The sequence below is a fragment of the Sciurus carolinensis genome, chromosome 12 (genome assembly GCF_902686445.1).
Source record: "Sciurus carolinensis chromosome 12, mSciCar1.2, whole genome shotgun sequence".
Taxonomy (NCBI): domain Eukaryota; kingdom Metazoa; phylum Chordata; class Mammalia; order Rodentia; family Sciuridae; genus Sciurus; species Sciurus carolinensis.
The window spans coordinates 105,614,690-105,635,550 of NC_062224.1; the positions used below are offsets into that span (position 1 = coordinate 105,614,690).

At 49.3% G+C, this 20,861-nt stretch overlaps 2 protein-coding genes across 4 annotated transcripts in view; one reads left to right on the top strand and one right to left on the bottom strand.

Moving 5' to 3' along the window:
• The window catches only part of LOC124961773 (torsin-1A-interacting protein 2-like), a 29,192-nt gene extending 26,214 nt beyond the window's left edge, over window positions 1-2,978 (top strand). For both annotated transcript variants that reach the window (XM_047520754.1, XM_047520753.1), the window contains exons 4-5: window positions 247-348; window positions 929-2,978. In XM_047520754.1, coding sequence (XP_047376710.1) covers window positions 247-348; window positions 929-1,689 — 863 coding nt within the window. In that variant the 3' untranslated portion in view covers window positions 1,690-2,978. The remainder of the gene's footprint in view (window positions 1-246; window positions 349-928) is intronic.
• A 13,002-nt stretch (window positions 2,979-15,980) lies between these two features.
• Fam163a (family with sequence similarity 163 member A) overlaps window positions 15,981-20,861 on the bottom strand; it is a 64,872-nt gene continuing 59,991 nt past the window's right edge. Inside the window, exons 4-6 of one of the 2 annotated variants that reach the window (XR_007104344.1) lie at window positions 20,179-20,293; window positions 16,573-19,607; window positions 15,981-16,444 (exon numbers count right to left, since the gene is read on the bottom strand). Coding sequence is in view for 1 of the 2 variants with exons in the window: in XM_047520915.1 (XP_047376871.1) it covers window positions 19,188-19,607; window positions 20,179-20,271 (513 nt within the window). In the remaining variant the exon portion in view is untranslated. Of the gene's footprint in view, window positions 19,608-20,178; window positions 20,294-20,861 lie in introns of both variants that reach the window. The other variant, XM_047520915.1, reaches the window with a different exon arrangement.

Sequence of the window (20,861 nt, forward strand, 5' to 3'; positions counted from 1 at the left end):
TACTGGGGACAGCCATCAGAATTTTGCAGGTTCACTGTGAGTAGAAAAGAAAACATTGTTTTAAAAATGCAGTTTATGTGTGGGACAGAACCTGATATAGTGGAATGAGCTAATCTATAATCTTGGTTGCATAAAGGAAATTTTTTCAAGGTTTAGAAATTCAGTCAGATGGTTTGGTGAAAGGTCATAAAGGTATACACACTCTTATTAGTGTACTGTCTAAAAATAATATTGCTTCCTCCCCAGGGGCTGAAAGTCATGAACAAGAAACACAAAGATTGGAAGAAAAGGAAGAGAGTGCAAAGGATACCTTAAGAAAGATAGAGAAAAAGAATCTTTGGAACTGTGGTAAGAACAAACCTGGTTTTACTGCAGTGTTGATACACATTCAAAAACCCTCAGTGAACGTGCCCAGGAAACAAGCAGAGCTACACAGTTTAACATTGCACTGATGTCTTCCTACAGGGTGTTTGATAGCAAGTCATAGCAAAATAGAACAATAAAGTGTGAGGGTTTCCCCCCGTTAGAGGTACTGGCTCATGTTCTGCTGTGCTTAAACAAGATGGAAATTCCCACTGTAGGAAGGCTTTTCATAAACAAGAAACTAAACCCGCCTTACCAGTCAGAGAACTAACTTCTCAAGTGACATTACTGTAGGTGGTAAGTACTTGGAGAAAGTGAAAGAAAATACTAATAGCTCATTTCTAAGCACGTTAGTTACAACAAAAGATTCATACACTCCACCTTCACCTTTTAACAAAGATGTATCTTCAAATAAGAGAAAAGATTTCGCTGGCAGACTTTAATGGTTGAAGTTGAAAAGGTTGAGGCAGAAGGAACTGGCCTCTCCCAGTGGTTCGCCTCCTCACTCCGGCTTTGTTTCGGACTCCTGCTCCCTCTCATTTTCTGTCTTCTCATTCTTTGACAGGCTCCATCCTTCTTGTCTGCCTGGTGGTCTTCATTCTCGGGTTAAGTTTTGTTAATAGCTACTATTCCTCTCCAGCCCAGCAAGTGCCCCAAAATCCAGCTTTGGAAGCCTTCTTGGCTCAGTTTAGCCAATTGAAGGACAAATTTCCGGGCCAGAGTCCCTTCCTGTGGCAGCGAGGACGTAAGTTTCTCCAGAAGCACCTGAATGCTTCAAACCCCACCGAGCCAGCCACCATCATATTCACAGCAGCTCGAGAGGGAAGAGAGACCCTCAAGTGCCTGAGCCACCATGTTGCAGACGCCTACACCTCTTCCCAGAAAGGGTCTGCCATTACGATTGACGGGGCGAACCGAGCCATGAACGACAGCGACGCAGTCAAGCTGTGGGTTGACCTGGAGCTGAGCTATGGGTTTGAGAACGGCCAGAAGGCTGCCGTGGTCCACCACTTTGAATCCCTCCCTGCAGGGTCCACCCTGATCTTCTACAAGTACTGTGATCACGAGAATGCTGCCTTTAAAGATGTGGCCCTGGTCCTGACCGTGCTGCTGGAGGAGGACACCTTAGAGGCCAACGTAGGCCCAAGGGAAACTGAAGAAAAAGTGAGGGATTTACTGTGGGCCAAATTTACCAACGCCGACACTCCCAGCTCCTTCAACCACATGGACTCGGACAAGCTGAGTGGGCTGTGGAGCCGCATTTCACACCTGGTGCTGCCCGTCCAGCCCGTGAGGCGCATAGAAGAACAGGGCTGCCTTGTATAAAGCTCAGCAGGGCGTCGGTAGTGGAAGGCCCGGCTTGGGGAAGAGCTTAGAGACTGCCATGCTGTGGGGGGAGGCTGAAAAAACACGGATGAGCTTAACTTAGAAAGGAAGCTTTCATTTTTTCACTTTTTTGCAAAATTTTTCTAATCTGAGCTTTGACAGAGCTAAAATTGACCTGACATTTTTTCCTTTTTTTTTTTTTGTCTTTTCAAGTAAATCAGGTTTGAGACATGGCATGATATAAGAAAACTGAGGAATTTAAATCCCCAAATATAGCAACAGAATCATTGCACAGAAAGATTCTTCTCAGTAACTACAGAGTGATTTTTGTTTTCTTGAGTGAGACTAAAGAGCTTTTGGACTTGGATTGAAGCATTGATCATTTTTAGAAACTTTTCTATCATATGTTGAATATTTTAAAAACTTGCTTTAATAACCAAGTTGATGAATGATATTTTATACTAGTTTGTACTTTTGGCTAGTATGAAAAAAGGAAATACGATCCTTGTCTAAATACTTACTATATGTAAAGCACTATGCTTTTATTCCGTTAATGAACTGAGGTAAAAGCAAGCTATGTTCAAAAATGTTCTTAAATATTGGAATCAGTGGAAAATTGCTTATAATCATTGGAAATGAAGACTTTCTAATTGGCTGTGTCTTTACTTCAGCTTTCCTGAATGATTTAGAGCAGTGATTTTTACACTGCGTCTACCAGGATCCCCTGCCCTTTTATCAGGGTAGCTCAGTGTTTGACAGTTTATGTGTTGGGGATCTCTGTATGATTTCATTGGAACAGTGTCACTGATAATGAAGTTTGAAAATCATTAAATGAAAAAACATCTTAGAATATAGGAAATTAGTAGATAAAACAAAGATTAAAACTTGAGAGTAGGCTGAAGATGAAAAATAGGTTTATTGTATACATGCACTATTTATGAAAGAGAAAGAACTACAAATGAACAGCAGAATGTATAAGCTAGAATTTACTAGCATGTTTCTGATGCTTTTGTTCATTCTGCTAATCATTTCTGTCTCCCGAATGGAATTTTGTAACTATTTAGGATGAGTGTCTGAGTGCCATTTCAGAAAAACCGATTTTAGTAACCAAGTTAATGGTAGCCTTTATATGGGCACATTGGCATAACTGCACCAAAGTTTCTTGGCTGTGCCATGATGGAGCATTATATAATGCAGCTTATTTCTGGACAGCTAGTTAGAAGCACCATTAGGGTAAAAAAAAAAATCAAAGAAATGTGGGCTGGGATGTGGCTCGGTGGTAGAGCGCTTGCCTAGCATGTGTGAGGCCCTGGGTTTGATCCCCAGCACTGCCAAATAGAGAGAAATACAAGAGATGCTATACTCAGCGAGGAGAAGCAGAAATGGTAGACTCTCAGAGGTTTTAATGACCAGTGTCAGTCGTTGAACGGTGATCTATGATTGTGAGACAGACCAAGAACAGTGTGTATGGAGACAGAAGTTGTTGATTAGCGTTTGAGCTCTTGAAAGCAGAACTCTAGTAAAATGATCTGGACCTAACAAAAGGTCTGTTCCATTACATGGACTATCACCACAGCCCTGGAATGTTTTAACTAGGCTTTGGCCTCTCTTGTCTATGAGAGAATATATATGTATGTAGTTAAGAATTCTTGTGACTACAGAATGGGAGGATTTTAGGAAACACTAAAAAGGTGTAAGGATCTGTATTGACACCAAAAAGATTACAAAGACTTGGGAAGAATCTATTTGACTATCTGCCACAGGGAAAAAAATATTTTGACCAAGGCTTTAAGTGTGCTCAGTTGAGTAGAGGGACATCCCCAAAGGAGTAGTGTGCATTTAGGACTTTGAAGGAATCCTCAGTAGATTTGAGAAAAGATCTGAACACAAAGTTAAAGCATAGTGAATGTAATATCAATGTCAGTCCAATATAAAATCAGGAAATAGAAGAAAACTCTATATGCCAGAAGTTGAATTTTTCCGGTATTTTCAGATCTCAGATGCGAGTATTACATCAACACAACCACAGTGCCTTGTAGAACTGTTATGTTGGCCTTCCGACCTGTGCTACCTCAGGTCTATAAAGGAACCAGTTTGAAGTACACAGACCTAGTTTCTGCCAGTGACTCACATCACAGTTGAAACCAAGGGAACTGTTTCTTCACTCAGTTGAATATGGATTTTCATCATTTGTTCTCAGTATAATTTAGGAGAATTTCTAACAGTCACAAATTCTCTTTGCTGTTTAGCTTTGTTAAGCATACTTTTCCTTCAGTGTATAAGTGCAATTGGTTGAGACTTGTCAGTTTTCTGTCCTTCTATTTCAAAAATCATTTCTAGAAGAAGCGAGTGTATTAGCTCTGGGTAGTCTCGAACTCAGGGCCTTGTGCTTTCGAGGCAAGCACTCTACCAGCTGAGCTATCTCCCCAGCCCTTAAAGTGATTGTTTTTAAAACATAAAACTATATTTGCTAAGTATACAAATAATTAAAATCTATTATCTAATGTACTCTTTTAGTTTGGTTTCTATTTCATTACCTCTGTTTTTTTACATTTTACAGTTTTTGGACTTTTGTGTATTTAGTTGTTCATCTTTCATTATTGTGGTAGTTTGCTTATTTGACTCAGAAAAATGATTTGTGAGCACATGATACCTGAACATCACTAATTATTATCACAGAATAACTTTCATTACATTATTAATGTAAAACACTGACTGTAGCAGCAAGTAGGGGTCAGAAAGTTTCATTGGACTTGGCTTTTTTCCTCCTTGGGGTGAAATTTAGGTTTTCTAGTTAATTTCCAGAGGTTGATAGGCAAGTTCCAAGGAGTTCATGTTGCTAAAGGTAGTAGTGCTATTTCTTTTTTCTACTTTTAAATGACTATAGTAATTATAGTACTTTTCATCTGGAAGCCTCCAGGATTGGTTGGTGAGGCTCAGTGTGTCCTTGGCCCACCATTCCCCCTCAGCCAACAGCCCAACTGAACAGCCCTAGCCCTGAGGTGGTTTTGACCCACTCTTGTTTGATCTGTACTTGTGTGTACAGAAGGAAGGAAGCATATGGAGCATGATGTAGGAATATAACCAAGACAGCATATGAGAGTGAGAAGGTCCAGCAAGATGCTCTTCACCAGTTGTTTGCTCATCTCTGACCCAGATTTTTAAACACCATTGAATTTTGCTTTTGTGTATTTAAAAAATTAATGGGCTTTGCGAGTTCTTAATGTCATACTTGGTGTTTCCCCCTTCCTTACGTAACCATGATCACTTTTGCATTTGTTTTCTGTGGACAATGAGTGTGCCTTATTCAAATCAGTTGCCTGGTTCTTACAAAAATAAATCTTTAATTTTTCTCAGCTGACCGATTTCTGTTTTTCTTTTTCTTTTTTTTAGGGAGAGGGCACTAGGGGATGCCCTGGGGGGAGTTTAACCACTGAGCCAAATCCTCAACACTTTTTTTCATTTTGAGACAGGGTCTCAAGGAGTTCCTTAGGGCCTCAATAAGTTGCTGAAGCTGGCCTCAAACTTGTGATCCTCCTTCTTCAGCCTCCTTAGTTGCTGGGATTACAGGTGTGCCCTACCATGCCTGGCTCAGATGACTTTTTTTTTTTCCCTCATCCTCCAGTCACATTCTTTGTGAACTGTTCCTGCTCAACCAAACTTTCCTGACCAGAGGGAAAAGAGCAGAGTAGCAGGTGCAGCTCAGGAGTTGCTCCTGACCTGGGGTGTACTGATGGAGAATGTATTTCTTAAGCGTGGGCGTCCATCATTCTTGTATGTAGGGAGTGGGGAGGTGGGTGTATGTTAAGAATTCCAGTCTCCAAATGTTGCCAAACCAGAATTAGCAGAAGCACTTGGGTGCATACCCATCAGCCCTTCACCAAGTCATGCCCCGCTGTTTATCCACAATCAAAACCCAAAGGATTGATTGACAGTTTTCACACTAGTTTTCTACCAAATATGAATTGAATCATGAAAATCTGGAAGATCTAATCTTGCAATTTAGAAAAATAGTAACTCTCAGGACTTAGTGTATCTTAAATTATGAGCATGTACAAGAGAAATGAATAAATAGTTGTGCTCCATTTATGTATAATGAATCAAAATGCATCATGCTGTCATGTATAACTAATTAGAACAAAAATTTTTAAAAATTCATGAAATAGCATCTAGTTGTTAAGAATTTGTTAAATTAGATGTAATTACAATAAATATTCCATGCTTTGTTCTGCTGTTTAGTGATAGAGCCTTAAAGAATAACATTTCCTTAAAAGACATTATGGGAAAGGGATTTATTTGGATGGAATAATTCCTAAATGAAATCCTCATGCATGACTGTTACTCGCATCCCAGGATGAGTCGGCACTGCCCACTCCAAGAAGATAGGAGGCATTACAGATGTGGAATAGTTTTTAAGGACATAAAAAACTGGATGTGTAAAAATAAAGAACCAGAGATGATTAAAAAAAAAAATTATGAACTTTCAGTGAATTGGGCTAAAGTCAAGTAAGCCTAAAGGGAAGAACAGGGATTCCCTAATATCCCAAACATCCACAGGAGGTTAGCAGCAGCATATTTTTCTTAATGCATAAACTCGCCACTAGAGGATGTTATAATCTATAAGTACACTACAACACACAGGCCTCAATGCTGTAACAGGTGATTATTAAGGAAGGGGGATTATGAATTATTCAGATACTGTAAGAATTGTCATTTTAAACAGGATGCAATAGAAATGATGTTGTACTGTGAGTCACTGGTGCAGAAGCAGGACCATCAGACTCAGAAAAGGATCTTAGCTCCTGGACCAAGGTCTTGGCTACTTTAGGCAAAGGAGACAGGCAGATCCCTGTGTGTGTGCCTGGACTGAGGAACACACCCTGGGCCTACAGAAGCCCCAGGAACATAACTAAAAACCAGACTGTGTACTTTTGACCTATAGCCTGATGCCTTCTAGGAGCTGTAACATCAAACAAGTCAACAGATGAACCATTCGTACGACTGTGCTTTTCATTATCGCATTTCTAGAGATGCCACGGGAAGTCCTCACTTGGGACAAACACAATAACAGTAAAAGAGGGAACCAGGCTCTAAAATAAGAGGTACATCTTTGAGGATCAGAAACAATTTAAAGCTCAAAGTGGCAAGTGGGTGTGAAGCCACAGGCTACTGGACCGCACATCTGAATGCTGCACATGAGATCGGGTACGTTGTCAAGTCTGCTGGCTGGCAAGGCCTGAAATGGTGGAGGTATCGCAAATACTCGGTAATTGTTTTGTCTCCAGCAGCCTGTAAAAATGCACCTTGTTTGAATGCCTCATGTGAAGTTGTGCTGCAAGTCAGTTTCACAATTTCTTATTTGCTCTGATTGTCTGACTGAAGAGGGCCAATCTGAATGTGTCCCTGCTGTCTTCCTGCAGACAGGCACAATGCAGGGCTCTCGTCGCTTACCGAACACATTTCTGAACAGCGTGGACACACGTTGGGTGCTCGTGGTAGTTACTACATTGATTCCACTCTCAGTGACAACGGCATGACATTCTTTTATCAGTTTTTATTCTGTTTCTTCAGATGTTCACCATATAGGTTTCTGCCTGAGAGCTAGCCTCTCAGCAAGAAGAGGCATGGATGAATTCATATCTACGGTGCTGTCAAAACCACTGAATGTTGTTTCCACTTAACCAAATGTCCCTTAATAATAGCTAGTAATTTATATTGTACTTCTTTCCTTCATATTATATGTTATTGATTACATCTGATTCATGGTCTGCTTCATAGATGTTCTTGTACATGATTTGGGGTTTTATTCTTCCTCATGAAATTTTTGAGGCAGCAAAGTTACCATTTTACTTTTTAGAGTTCTTAAATTAAAAACTTTTTTCCCCCTCTGGATCGAACCCAGAGTCCTCTACCACTGAACTACAGTTCCAGCCCTTTTTATTTTGACACAGTGTCTCACTAAATTGACCAGGCTGGTCTTGAACTTGGGATCCTTCTGCCTCAGCCTCCTGAGTAGCTAGGATTATAGGTGTGCCACATGCCTGGTTTGACATTTTACTTTTAATACACGTTTGCAAAATGTGAAAAAAGTCCTAATAGAACTTAAAAGAAAGATGGTTTAAATGGGAAAACAAAAAACTAGAAAAGTAACCATTAGAGACTAGGGCCAACATAGGCAAAACTGGTTCATTCAACTAACACTTGTTGAAGACCTAAGCTAGGTGCAAAATATCATGCCGGGCATCAGAGAAAAATAAATGAAGATACCAGCCCCGCTCTTGAGGAGCTGATGAAAATGTAGGGTGGAAAAGTAACACACATTTTCACAAATGAAATCCTAAACACTTCAGGTATTTACTTTCTCTGGACTAAAATAAACCCATGTGGAAGCCAGGGGTAGGAGATGAAGTCAGGTTTTCTAACACTGGCCACTGTCGGAGATGAGGCAAGTCCTGCCTGCCAGGTGTGGAATAATTAGGAAACTGCTAACTGTTAACTTCAGCACTTCTTCCCCATCAGACTTTCTCTTCTGTTTAGAGAGAAAAGAGTGAAATTGCTAAGGATCACTAGGGGAAAGCAGGACACCACTTATCAAGGTCAGCAGAGACAGTGAACTTCAACCAGGGTTGAGTGCAGATATACAGAGGAGGGGCAGGGTGACAGTGGAGGGGCCAGGTGACAGTGGAAAAAGACATCGAGGTCAATCAGGAAAGCAAAGGAAGAGATTCCAGACTGGATCCCGGCTGTTAGGATCACAGCATCCTAGGGTAACAGGGACCATTTGAGGTCACCTCGTCCACCTAGCGACACACAATCACAGAAGCTTCTGACAGGAAAAGCAATGTGCGCAGTTTTGCAGAGTAACCAGACAATGCGGAGTCCAAGGTTTCATTACAGATTAAAGCCATCCCGGCAGAGCCTGGGTCTGCACAGCTATTACTAAGTCAATCAGCTGCAAAGTTCCAAGGCAGAGGTTCTGCTTGGGTATAAGGAGGCCTCTGTCTTCATTTTCTCAAAAATAATCTAATGCCACTTAGAAGACGCACTTAAAGGGAATGAAGATCTTATCTCCCTGAACTCGAATCTTTTCTTGTTCTTGCTTGAATTTATTGTATTGTTCTATTTCCTCCTCTCCCTTTCTGAATACATCTACCCCTTTTAAAATGTTGAGAATGGCTTGTTCTGCCTCACGCCTATCAGGATGGCTACTATAAAAAAATGAGAAAATAACAAGTGCTGGAATGTGGAGTCATGGGACCCCTGGGGCACTGTGGTGATTGTAAAACAGCAGAACTGCTGTGGAAAACAGAGTGGCGATTCTTCAGAGTTTAAACAATCACCACATGCCCCAGGAATTCCACTTCTGGGTATCTGCTTAGAAGAAGTCCAAACAGGTTCTCAGAGTTATCTGTACACCCGAGTTCTCAGCAGCCTTATTCATGATTGCTACCATGCAGAAACAACCCCAGTATCCATCACAGATGAAGTTCATGGATAAACAAAAGGTGGCACAGTACCTGTGATACGCAAGGGAACATTATTCAGCTTGAAAGGAGGGACTCTGACAGGTGCTCCATCATGGGTGGATCCTGAGGGCCTTATGCTAAGTGAATTAGGCCTGTCACAAAAGGACAGGTACTGTACAAATGCACTTTTGTGAAATACTTAGAATAGTCAAGATCATCAGGATAGAGAGTAGAATGGTGGTTGTGGGGGGCCAGGAAGAGAAGACGTGCATCATTGTTTACAGAGGGCACAGAATTTCAGTCTTCCAAGATGATGAGAGTTCTGGAGATGGATGTAGGTGATAGTTACACAATCTTATAAATGGATTGAATTCACTGTAGACTCAAATCAGTAAAGGTGGTAAATTTTGTTATGTGTATTTTACTACAACAACAAAATTTAGGGCCCCCCCCCAAAAAAAAAAAAAAAAAACAGTCTAATGAAAGGGAGAAGGGCATCTTTAGCATCCTCCCTCCTGTGGCAGAATTGGGCCGACTGCAAATTGTGCCCAAGATGCTGTGCTGGGTGCTGGGACTGATGTGGTGGTGACTCCAGTCCTTGGGGAACAGCCTGCCTGCAGGGGAAGATGAAGGGGTACCAAGGACCAGCAATCCAGCCCAGAATGTCAGAGAGGTGTTTGGCAGAGATCCGTTGTTTTGCTCATTCAGAAAAGGGAGTGATTACTTCCAAGGGCTGCATGGGCATAACATAGAATCACAAAGATCTGAAGGAGAGGTAGGATTTGGACAGGTGGACATACGTTTATGGGGTCAGAACTGCCAGTGCAAAGTCACGCCAGGTGGGGCGAGTATGGCAGAAAAAATTTAGAGTGATTTTTAACCATGGGGGGAGGTGCCACAAATTCCACCGAATCCCTGCAGGTTTGTAGACCTCAAGATCATTTAAACGGGTCAGAGTGGGGGTCAGGGTGGAGAGTCTTGCGCTCCTGGTTTGTCCCCCACCCCCACTCCTGTGGCCCCGTGCTCCACTTTTGTTAGTCTAGGGACCACTTATGGCCCCGGCAAGCGTTCCTGATGGGGTGGGGGCGACTAGTGGATGGCTTCTGCCTGGGTACCCCTAAGTGGCCTGCCTGAAGCCTCTGCCAGCCATCCCGTAGCCTAGGACCTCAGTGTGTTCACAAGCCGGGAGAAAGGCGGCCAGGTGGGCCAAGCTGAGCAGGGGGCGGAGACGCACCCGCCGCGGTGCCTCGGAGCTTTGCCACCTCCCGGCGGCGGCTCCTCCCGGCCCTGCTCTGCGCTGCGCCTCCAGCTCTCTCCAGCCTCCGCCCTGTGTCTCTCCTTGGTCTTCACTTTAAAACACGCTGCCCGTCCCACCTGGCCCCAGGACGGCTGCTCAGCCTCCTTCCAACCCTCTGGCCACTCCTGGCTGGCAGAGTTCACCTTGGGAGGGCAGAAGCGCCGCCCCGCGGCTTCCTGCCTTTCTTCAGGCTGAGCCCCGTCCTTCCAGCAGGACCGGCAGGATGAGCCTGCCCTAAACTTTGTTTTAGTGCAAGAATAGAGCCTACCTGTTAAAATAAACCCAAACGCGAGCGGCCCCAGAGTTTCTGCCAGGGGTGATGAGAAAGCTTTGGAAAGATCGAGGTGACGGCTGCGCGACATTGTGAATGAATTCATGCCACGGAATTGTTCGCTCCAAAATGGTTGAAGGCCACGCATTTCATATTGCAGTGTTTCCTTCAGCCACGACAAAAGTACCATCGTCACCGTACCATACGCACCCGTGCTGGCCGTCCCGTTTCTCACGCTGGTCTGCAGCGCTCTGCCATGTTGGGAGAAAACTGCTCGGAACTGCAGCAGGGCGGCCCCTCACCTGTTGAAAGCCGCCGGAGAGGCCCACGACAAGTCCCTGCTGCAGAGCGGGGAGGTGGGGCCAGGCAGCACCCTGGACACCCGCGGAGTGTCCAGGCGGCGCTCTCAGCTCCCCGCGCCCTGCCGCAGGCGCAGCAGGCTTTCCGCGCATGCGCCTGTGAGACGGCCGGGGCGAGCCTGCATCCTCAGTCGCGGGTTTTCGCTTAAACTTACTTAGAAAAAAAAAAAGGCATAAATTGAAAAGCTTCATTTCTGCCCCCTTGTCACTCCCTGTTCCCCAGTAGGAAACATTATCATCATCATTTTGTGGATTCTTTCAATTTTTCTTTAATTTAGGCACATTTTCTATTTTGACCTTTGTTTTATTTAAAATTCTCAATCCTTTTTTTCTTTGAGGCTCCTTTTCATTCTTTGTCACATGTTTCAGACTCGTTTTCAGGTCCGGAGGTAAAGGAGAGAGGGCGGGTGAGACCACAGTAGCTGGAGGCCTGGGGCGGGTTCTTCTGATCATTCTGGAGCCCTGTGGTGTGGGGATGGAGTTCGGGGGACTTTCCCATGGGAGGCAGGTTTCTGGTGTAATTTTACAATGTTTCCTTAGACCCAGAACACAGATCCTTCCCGGGCAGGGCTCTTGTTTTAGGAGGGAGGATACACTTCCCAAGGAGTGGGAAACTGCTAGGCCAAGGGACCAGAGGTTGGGCTGGAGCAATGTTGACCTGGCTGGTGCCCGAGGGTCTGTCTGCCATGAGCCCTGAGCTCTTCTATGTGCTTAGGATTGAGTGAGCTGGTATCTTCTGGTCAGACCTGGAGGGGAAGGTAATCTCAAATGCCCAGGACCATTCAACCAATCCAAGCCTCTGGCCATCAGCCCCATGAAACCTGGAATTGTCCATCCACTGGGAATCTGCAGGGAGGCCTGCCTCCCTATTCCTCCCTGCCAGCTGTAGCTGAGGTCCTCATGCTGTGTGGGAGAGGGGGCAGTTGGTGACCAGACAGAGAGGGAGTAAAGAGGCCAAGTGGTTCCCTGAGGCCTGGGACTGGTCACCCTCGGGAACCAGGTGCACCAGGAATCGGAGAGGTGAGTCTTCTGAAAGGAGGGGTGACTTCTACCTAGATTGGGGCAAGGGCCCTGTCTGGAGGTTCATTTCCTAAGCTCCAGGAAGGGCTCAGGGCTGCCCCCCAAAGGAGTTAAGAAGCAAAAAATGTCATCCTTGAGAATGTGCGTGATAAGTATGTTTATCCAGAATGTATTTGTATTTGTTCATCCAACAACCATTTCATGGATTTGGAGAACATTGAACTTTCCATGGCTTGCATGTAGTTACTCTCAGTAATCTTGACCTTTAGGATCAGGAACAAGATAACCTCCTGCCTTCCCCTGGGACTGTGCCCTGCCAGAGAAGAGTTAGAGACTCAGCTCTAAGGGTCAGAGTTGTGGGCTTCTTCAGTTACTGTCACTGTGACGGGTCCAGTATGCACAGGTGGGGAAAGGTGGCTCCCTCTGGGCCCTGTGTTTGGGGAAAGGGTTCAGGGGACTTCGTGAGGAGAGTCAGGCCTCTGTTTAGGCTTGCGCTGTTTAGTTAGATCCAGAACAAAATCTCCGGTGACCAGCCTGACAAGGAATGTGCTCACAGGGCTTATTTCTTCCTGCCTAAAAAGAGCCCCCTTCTGCCCTTTGGAGCAGGGCCAGGGCAAAGGCAAGCGCGCTGGGAGCTGCCCTGCTGAGCCCCTCTTCTTCCACTGGCAGCCACAGCAGGCCCAGGAGGGAGGCAGAAGCTTGAGGGTGGTCAGTGGCGCTTGGTGGCACGAGGTCATCTGGCCAAATCCTGCAGGCCCTCCTCCTCCACGGTGCAAATGGAGGGTGGCTTGAGGGTCTCCTGAGGTTGGCCCCAGAGCCTTATTCCCATATTCCAGCCCAACACTGGTCAATCTGCCTCAACTCATAGAGAAGTGGAAGTCAATCGGTGACTGGACATCCCTGGACATAAAGTACCCTGGACATCCCCCACAACAAAAATGTACCTAGAAAATAGGCCTAAAATCACACAGTAATAGTGTGACAAAACGAGCATTTGTCAGATGACCAGGGCCACAGCAGGGCTGCTGGTTGACTTCACCACTTTGGAGGCTGCATAGGGAAAGAGCACCTTGATTTGACATCTTAGGAAGTTGACGTGGGTTAGAAGGAGGGCCTTAGGGGATCATAGGGAGGTGGAGCCGCCTGTGGCCCATGGGTTAGAGTTTAGAGCTGCACTGACATTTCCTTCTCTGGGGAGCCTGGTGGGACATGAGGTAGAAGGGAGGACTCAGGGCAGAGGAAGCGGGGCCCTGGAGCCAGCACTAGCAAGCATGGGGCGCATGGCAGGTCCAGTCCTCCAGGGGGCTCTCCTGAAGTTACCGACGACGGTGGTGTACCCCTCTCTTCCTACAGGTCTCTGCCCCCGACCTACTCCCCACAAATGGCTGGAGTCCCGGCCCACTTCTGGTAGCCAGGAAGCCAGAGTATGTAGCCAGTTCTAAGCGAAACCCAACAGAGCCAGGAATGGGCAAGCCAAGGAATCCGGGCCCACGGGAAAGACCTGGAGGTCCTCTGTGTCCCTGTTGATCTGCTTTTCAAACCCAAGCCTTGAACTTGGCGGCCAGTGAAACCAGAAGCACAGTCAAACCGAGAGCGGAGCCCTTAGGTTGGAAGATGAGCACTCCCCTCCTCCATTAGTTCAGTGGGGTGAATGCAGTTTCAGGCTGATGGGCACAGGGGTCACTCGCAGAGCCACGGGCAGCGCTACTGAGGAGGGGAGAGGTCCAAACAAAGAGGGGGCAGAGGTGAAGAGAGTCGTGGCCCCAGCAGTATCCAGCGCTGGTAGGGAGAGGGGCTTAAGAAAAGCGCAGGCATGAGTGGAGGTGGACAGGAGAGTGGAGCCCAGAGGGGCCTTCCACCCTGAAGCCTGAGCAAGCCCTGAGTGGGCCCTGCGGCCCTGTCGTGCAGACCTGGGTCTGTCTACAAATCCTGCTAATGAGAACAGCCACCTAGTGTGCCAGGCATCGGCTGACTCAATTTCACAACAATGGACTAAGGTGGGCATTAGGATCTCATTAGGGAAACAGACACAAAGGTCCAGAACATTGCCCGAAGTCACATGGTAAGTGGCAGAACCAGGAGGATTCACACTGAAGTTTCATTCAAAATCCCACCCTCTGCCCTTAGGTTGCTGTGTCTGCCAGGGTACAAGGTCACAGAAAAGATGGCCTTGTGACCCAGGAGCTCTGCCATTCCCTTCCTCTGCTGTCCCCACTGGCTGGGATGAGATCTGGGGGGTGCGGTGTGCTGGGCTGGAGGATGGGGTATTCTCTAAGTACCCTGGCTCCCTGGGAGGGCTCCAGGAAACTGAGGCACACGCAGTGTGTTCTGGGAGGTCACGTACCCCCAGTTCTCCATAGAGGGAGTGGACGGGTGACAGAGAATGGTGGCACCGGAATGGGGACTGGGGGTGGAGAGGGTACAGGCAGGGGGAGCGTGAGGAGTGCTTGAATCCAGCTGAGGGAGTGGAAGGGGTGAGGGTCAGGGTGGGCGGGCTGCTTCCTTTCTGATCACAGCGCTGTGGAGGGAGTCCTGGTTTTGCCCCTTCTCGCTGCTGTGCCATCCTGGGAGTGCCCGGCCTTAGACCTCATGGTTTGGGGACTTACCCTAGATAGAGTGACTCCTGCGTAGCACGTATGAACTTGAGTGTGGGATGCTGGGCGAGAGCCTTTATGGTGAAAGCAGTTCCTCCTAGAGTCCCTGCTGAAACCCAGGGTCAGGGTTGAGGACCAGGGTTGGCGTGTTGCGACTTATGGGGCTGGTGGTCTCCAGGGGCCCAGAGCTCTACTGGTCAGAGGGCCATCAGGACTATCAGCGAGGGGCCTGCAGCCTTGAGCAATGCTTCCCACTCCCTCTGCCCTCTCTTCAGGTCCTGGATGGTGCAGTGGCCTGAGGCCGAGGAAGGTCAAGGGACACAGGGAGAAGCTGGGCCAGGCCCATGGCCCCACCACCAAGCCCCCGCCAAGCCGATGTGCCTGGGGCAACTCTGCCTCACCAGCGTGCCAGTCAGGGGTTGCTGGCTGCTCTGTAGGGGCAGAGAAGGTGGCTTGAGGATGGGGCCGCTGCCATGAGGAGATCTGCCTCAGGGCCTGGTTTCTGTCCCCAGAGGACTGGTGACAGAGCTGTGGCCAGTGTTCCCTGGGCCATGGGTGAAGCTGTCCTCACAGTGCTCGGGAAGGCCTGCCGCAGGCACCGACTGCCCAGGCCAGGCTGCCTGCTGCCCACTGCCCACCTAGCTGTGGTTCTGGCTGCCATAGGCCCTGAGGTGGGGTGAGAGCATCTCTCACACAGATGCAGACACACTCTGGCTTCATTCCCAAGTTCTCTGTTTTGTAATATAGAGCCAATTCCTGGCTTTCCAGTCACTACTCCATACCTCTCCTGTTTTGTCATCTCTGCCCAACCCACTTCCCTTCCCTTCACCGGTCACAGGGATGGCTGGGTGGCCCTGTTTGGGTCTCCTCAGGCTTCTGAGGCTCTGCGATTTGAGCTACGCAGTGCAGAAAGCGCTGTCCTGGAAGGCGAGGTGGGGAAGGCAGGGGACGAAGCCTGGCTTGCTGCCTGTGAGGCTCAGCACCACAGGCGGGACCTGCCAGCCTCGGGACAGCAGCTGTCATGCAGGGTCCCTTTCCCCCAAACCAGTAAGTCCTCCCTGGATGTGAACTCCAGAGGAGGCAATAGGGGCCACCCTGCGGTGGGTGAGGGCTTTATTAACAGGTAAGCAGTAGAAACGGGTAGATTTTGGTGCCCCAAATGGACATTCTGGGTGGTGAAAGGGAGTATTCGCTCTAATATCCATGCCCAGTGGCCCCTTCCTGGGGTGAGGAATGGAGGACCCTGTGGGGTTTCTATTTCAAATTTCTCATTTATTTGGACATTCACTTGGTTGGGACTCCAAGTTATCAAAGATGCAAGACAAGAAATCTGCAGCAGGAGTGGTGACGTGGAGGCGGAGAAAGACGGTGCGGCTGGGCCCCGCCTCCTCCTCTTCCTGTTCCAGGTTCGGTTTGAAGAGTGTATAAATAGTGTCCCGCAGGTCAGACTCCACAGCTAAAAGGACAGTGCAGCTGAGTGGGCTGAGCTTTCTCCTCCACAGGGCAGGCCTGTTACCATCTGGATCTGGAGCATCCCCCCAAAAGCTCATGTGTTGAAAGCAGGCTCCCCAAAGCAGCAAGGTCCAGAGGTGGGGCTTTGGGGCAATGATTGGGTCATGGGGACCTCAGAACTCATTCGAGGATCAATCAATCTGATAGATTAACAATTTGAATGGACTTATTGGGAAGTGGTGAAAACTATAGGCAGGTGGGGCCTGGCTGGAGGATGTAGGTCACTGAGGTGTGGCCTTTGGGGCTCCATCTGTCCCTGGCCCCTACTCTCACCTCCTTTGCTTCCTTGCCACACCCTTCCACCATGACGCTCTGCCTCACCTCGGGCCCAGAGCAATGGAGCCCACTGAACATAGACTGAGACCTCTGACTGAGCCCAAATAAACTTTTCTCCTCCAAGTTCAGGTCACAATGACGAAAAGCTGACTAACACAGACCCTGGCAGTTGCAGTGAGGCAGGCAGGCTTGAGCCTGTGCCCCGAGCGACCATGCTGCACCAGGGTGGCCATGGCCTGCTTCAAACACCCTGGACTTAGATTTCGACTTGGGCTAAGCACATTTAGGCTGGGAAAGCGATTGGAGGAGACAGATGCGCAGGATGCTTTGCCCTCAGGGAATCCGACAGATCAGGGGCAAGAAGCAGGAGATGGTTAGCTGGGTCATCCCAATTTTTCCAAGGCAGGAGGTGCAGTGATGGTATCATTATTTTTGGTGAGGAAGGCTGTGGCCATGGGGTCGGTCAACTGTGGAATTGCAGGGGCGCAAGGCCCTGGGGCTGGTCCTCAGGAAGCAGGGAGGGCGGCCAGGCCCAGCAGCTGGTCAAGGGGTTGCATTAGCCCAGGAAAGACATCAACACTGTTCCTCTGCACTGGGATAAATCTCCTTAACCCACCTAGAGCCGCTTCCCGGTGCAAAAGCAGCGCTCCCACTTGAAGTCACTCATGGGGGTCAGGCAAACATGTCTGTCTGACAATTAAAATGGCTTTGCCTTCCAGTGGGTTTTTTTTTTAATCTTTTTATCTTTCACCACTCATTAAGCATCCCTGTACATGGGATCAGATAGCTGGGAGTGCATCAGTTTCCAGGCAGAAGGAGGGCAAGAGGGAATGGCCAGGGTGCAGAGGGTTTAGGAAGTCCTCCCTCCATGCAGCACTGGAGGCCCTTAGACTCCACTCTCGTTTTCCTGGAGAAAATGGAGTCTCAGAGAAGGGACTGATCCTAGAGCTAACGAATGACCAAAATGTGGCCAAAGCCCAGGTCTTCTGCCTCTCAACCCAGTGTGCGTTAATTCCAGGTTGAGACCTGAGGTGCCCGAACACGAAGCTGCAGCGGGAGGGCACTCCTCCCCCACTCCCTGCACTGCACCCTACTGCAGCAGATGCAAAACTAGGATTTCAGAAGAGGGACCAGCCTCATCCCTGTGTCATCCTCTGCAACATTCAGTGACTCAGGAGTGGGCAGGGGGTTAGCTCTGCCCTTGGAACTGGGGACAACCACCTTTTACTGCAGAAGCAACTGGAAAATTCATCAGATGTATTATTTAAAAAGCATAAGGCCACTGCTGGGTTATAAGCAGGAAGTGGGACTTGGACTAGGGACAAGAGTGAAAGAGCAATAAATGACCCACCTCCAGGAGACCCACAGTGGGTTGGCCAAGGAGGGCAGCAAGCACAAAATTCAATTGCTAAGACACATCCGATCCTCCGGAGCCCTCCAGTGCTCAGGAGCGAGAGCTGTTGCTCTCTACGGATCAAATGATCTGGTGTCGCAGGTGGACGCCCAAGTAGAGTACCCGGCCTCTAGAGGAGCTTATGGGGGCAGCATCAGTCACTGCAGCATTACCCAATGGACTCCAGGCTCTTCTGTACGGGCTGTCGGGTTGCCATGGGGACTGGCCACCTTAATCACCTTCTGGGGGCTGGGGTTGTGGCTCAGTGGTAGAGCACTTGCCAAGCACGTGTGAGGCACTGGGTTTGATCCTCAGCACCACAAAAATAAAGGTATTGTGTCCATCTATAGCTAAAAAACAAACAAAAAAATCACCTTCTGTTCTTGCTGCCTAGGGTCAGACTTTTCTTTCTCCTTGGTAACCCTGGACCCTTCTCCTGACTGGCTGTGGCAAAGCTCCCAGTGCCTGCTGGTGGCAACTGGTGCGTGTGCATGTGGGGAAGGGAGCGCACCAGCACTGCAGCCACACACGGTGCTGCTAAGTGAGGTGGACCAGGGCCTGAGAGACCAGAGATGGCAGAGCTAAGCTAAAGAGCTGTAGTAATGAGACTTGAAAAAGCTTCTCCAGCAGGGGGCAGCTGGTTCCCAAGGCAGAAAAGGAACTTGCGGGAAAGACTCCGACAGTTGCCTTTTAGTGTAGTTCCTGCATAACCATATGCCATGACCTTTAAGGTCAACTCAGCATGTCCCCCAGAGGTGGAGGTGCAGATGCAGGTGTGGTGCCTTCAGTAATCAATATCCCCAGGCGCAACTCCAGGGACAGTACTAGCTCTGGCGACCAAGGTAAGACCCCAGCCGACCAGTCCTGAGGCGGCCTTTGCACTTGCCTTCTTAAATTCTGGGGTGTCCAGTCCTCCCTTCTTTCCTTGCTCTCTGTCCCCCTTTCTTCTACATATGGCCGCTTCACCTCCCAAGGGCTCCAGAGGTCTCTAGAGCCTTCCTTCAGCTTTCCCTGTCACTCCTTTTCCCAGACACAAGAGCCGGGGCTTGGGGTTCCTGGAAGGGGTTGGGGCAATGCTGGGGCAGGCACAGGGGAGCTGCGAAGCCAACCTATTAGATGGGCCCCACCTCTGGGCCTGCCCTGGTCCTCAAAGCACTCAGAAGCTCGAATCCTGGCGAGCCCTCCACTATGGAGCAAGAAAAACCAAAGAAACCGAGAGTCTTCGTGGGGCTGTTGGAGGGCCACCCGCTGCCCGCTCTGCTCCTCCCGGGCGGCAGCGTGGGCGTGTGTGCTGGCTGGGGGTGGCAGGGTCACACGTCTGTACTAATAGCCCTTGGATTGGTGAAGGCCTCACGCCCAGAGCCTGGCCAGGTCACCGGGTAACTCTGGGGCGCTGCCAATTTGAGGGATGGGGGTCCCCCCTCCTTGTAGCAAGCGGGAGCAAAGGAGAGCCTCTCGCCTCCGCCCCCGTTGGGCACCATGTCAGCTGTCCGTATGTAAAAGGGGGCGTGGTAAGGGGAGCAGGTGGTGCAGTGGCCGGCTGCCACCACGCACGGCTGGCTGCAGGGCTCGCTGGTGAGGGGCGCCAGGCTGCCTCTGCCATCCGCGGCTCGGGAGCTGCAGGCATTGCAGGTGGGACCTCTGGGGTGGGCAGCAAGGCCGCGCTCCTCCTCCTCCTCCTCGTCCTCCTCGTCCGCATCCTCGGCTGTGCTCTTCTTGCAGCAGTAATACTGGGGGGAGGGGACAGGCATGCCTGAGAGGCGGCGCACACCCCACCTCTGTCCCTGTGCACTTCCGAGTGTGCCTGCGCCCCATGCCCTCTGCTCCACTGAGCGACGGCGCTGGGCACCTCCCTGGGCTGGGGATAAAAGCCAACACCAGGGGCTCATGTCCGACAAGAGCATCCTGTCGGCTTTGCAAAGCCACCGTTTCTCAGTGCAGTAACTCCAGGCTACGGTTGAGGCGCACAGGGAGGAAGAGGCACACATCTCATGTTGGAGACAGGCCCAGGGCTTTCCAGTAGCAGTTCTAGAGTGTCTCCAGAATGGTGGCCTCTCCACCACCCCTGAAACCTCAGACGTGAATGTGATGGCCCACTATCTCTCAGCACACTCCTGGGTGCCTGAAGGGTACAGAGGGTATGGGGGCACACACCTCCCTTCTCACCACCCACAGCTCCCACCGCCTTGACTTAGGCCTCCGACACTCTGTGGCTGTACGCTTCGTTGGCCCCAAAGTGGGCCTCCAGTTTTCTGCCTACCCATTATGCAGAAGTGGTTTGCTGGTGGCCTGGGGACTGACCTGGAGCCTACAGTAGCACAGGACGGCGATGATGCAGAGGAGGATGACTGTAGCTAGGATTCCGCCAGTGATCACGACCGTTCCCGCTGTCATCCGCCCGACGCCCCATCCAACTCTGCAAAGACCGGTGGGAGGGTGCGGAGGGTGTGGAGCAGCTGCAGGGAACTGTGTGCAGCTGGAGGCAGGGGAACCTGAGGGCAGCAGGGCCTGGGGCCTGGGCCCACCTGGGCTGGGCGAGTGGGGAGGAGACTAGGGCTAGTCCTGCCTCCCTTTCCCCCCAGCGTCAAGGCTGTTGCTGTCTTTCTCCTTTAGTCCTCTCTCTGACCTCCTCTTGCCCTCCCCATCCCCATGGCTCCAAGACACAGAATAATAGAATGCCAGCCTCTGTAGGGGGCTGAGGCTGTGGCCGTGGGCAGCATTGTGCTCACAGGAACAGTTTGGGGTGGTCACTGTCCATCCCTGCTGTGTACAGGAGGGACTGAGGCCTGATGGGTTTGGCTGGGATGCCACCCAGTCTGCTTCCTCCCCAGGCGGTGCTCTTTATTGCTGCTCTCCAGGTACAAACACCAATGGTCCTGAGCCTTTGGCCCTGGCTAGAAGGGAACTCAGAAGTTCCACCTGCTTCTTCCCTGGCTTAAGCCCACATTCCTTTGGGGGTCACTCTCCTCTCCTTCAAATCATGG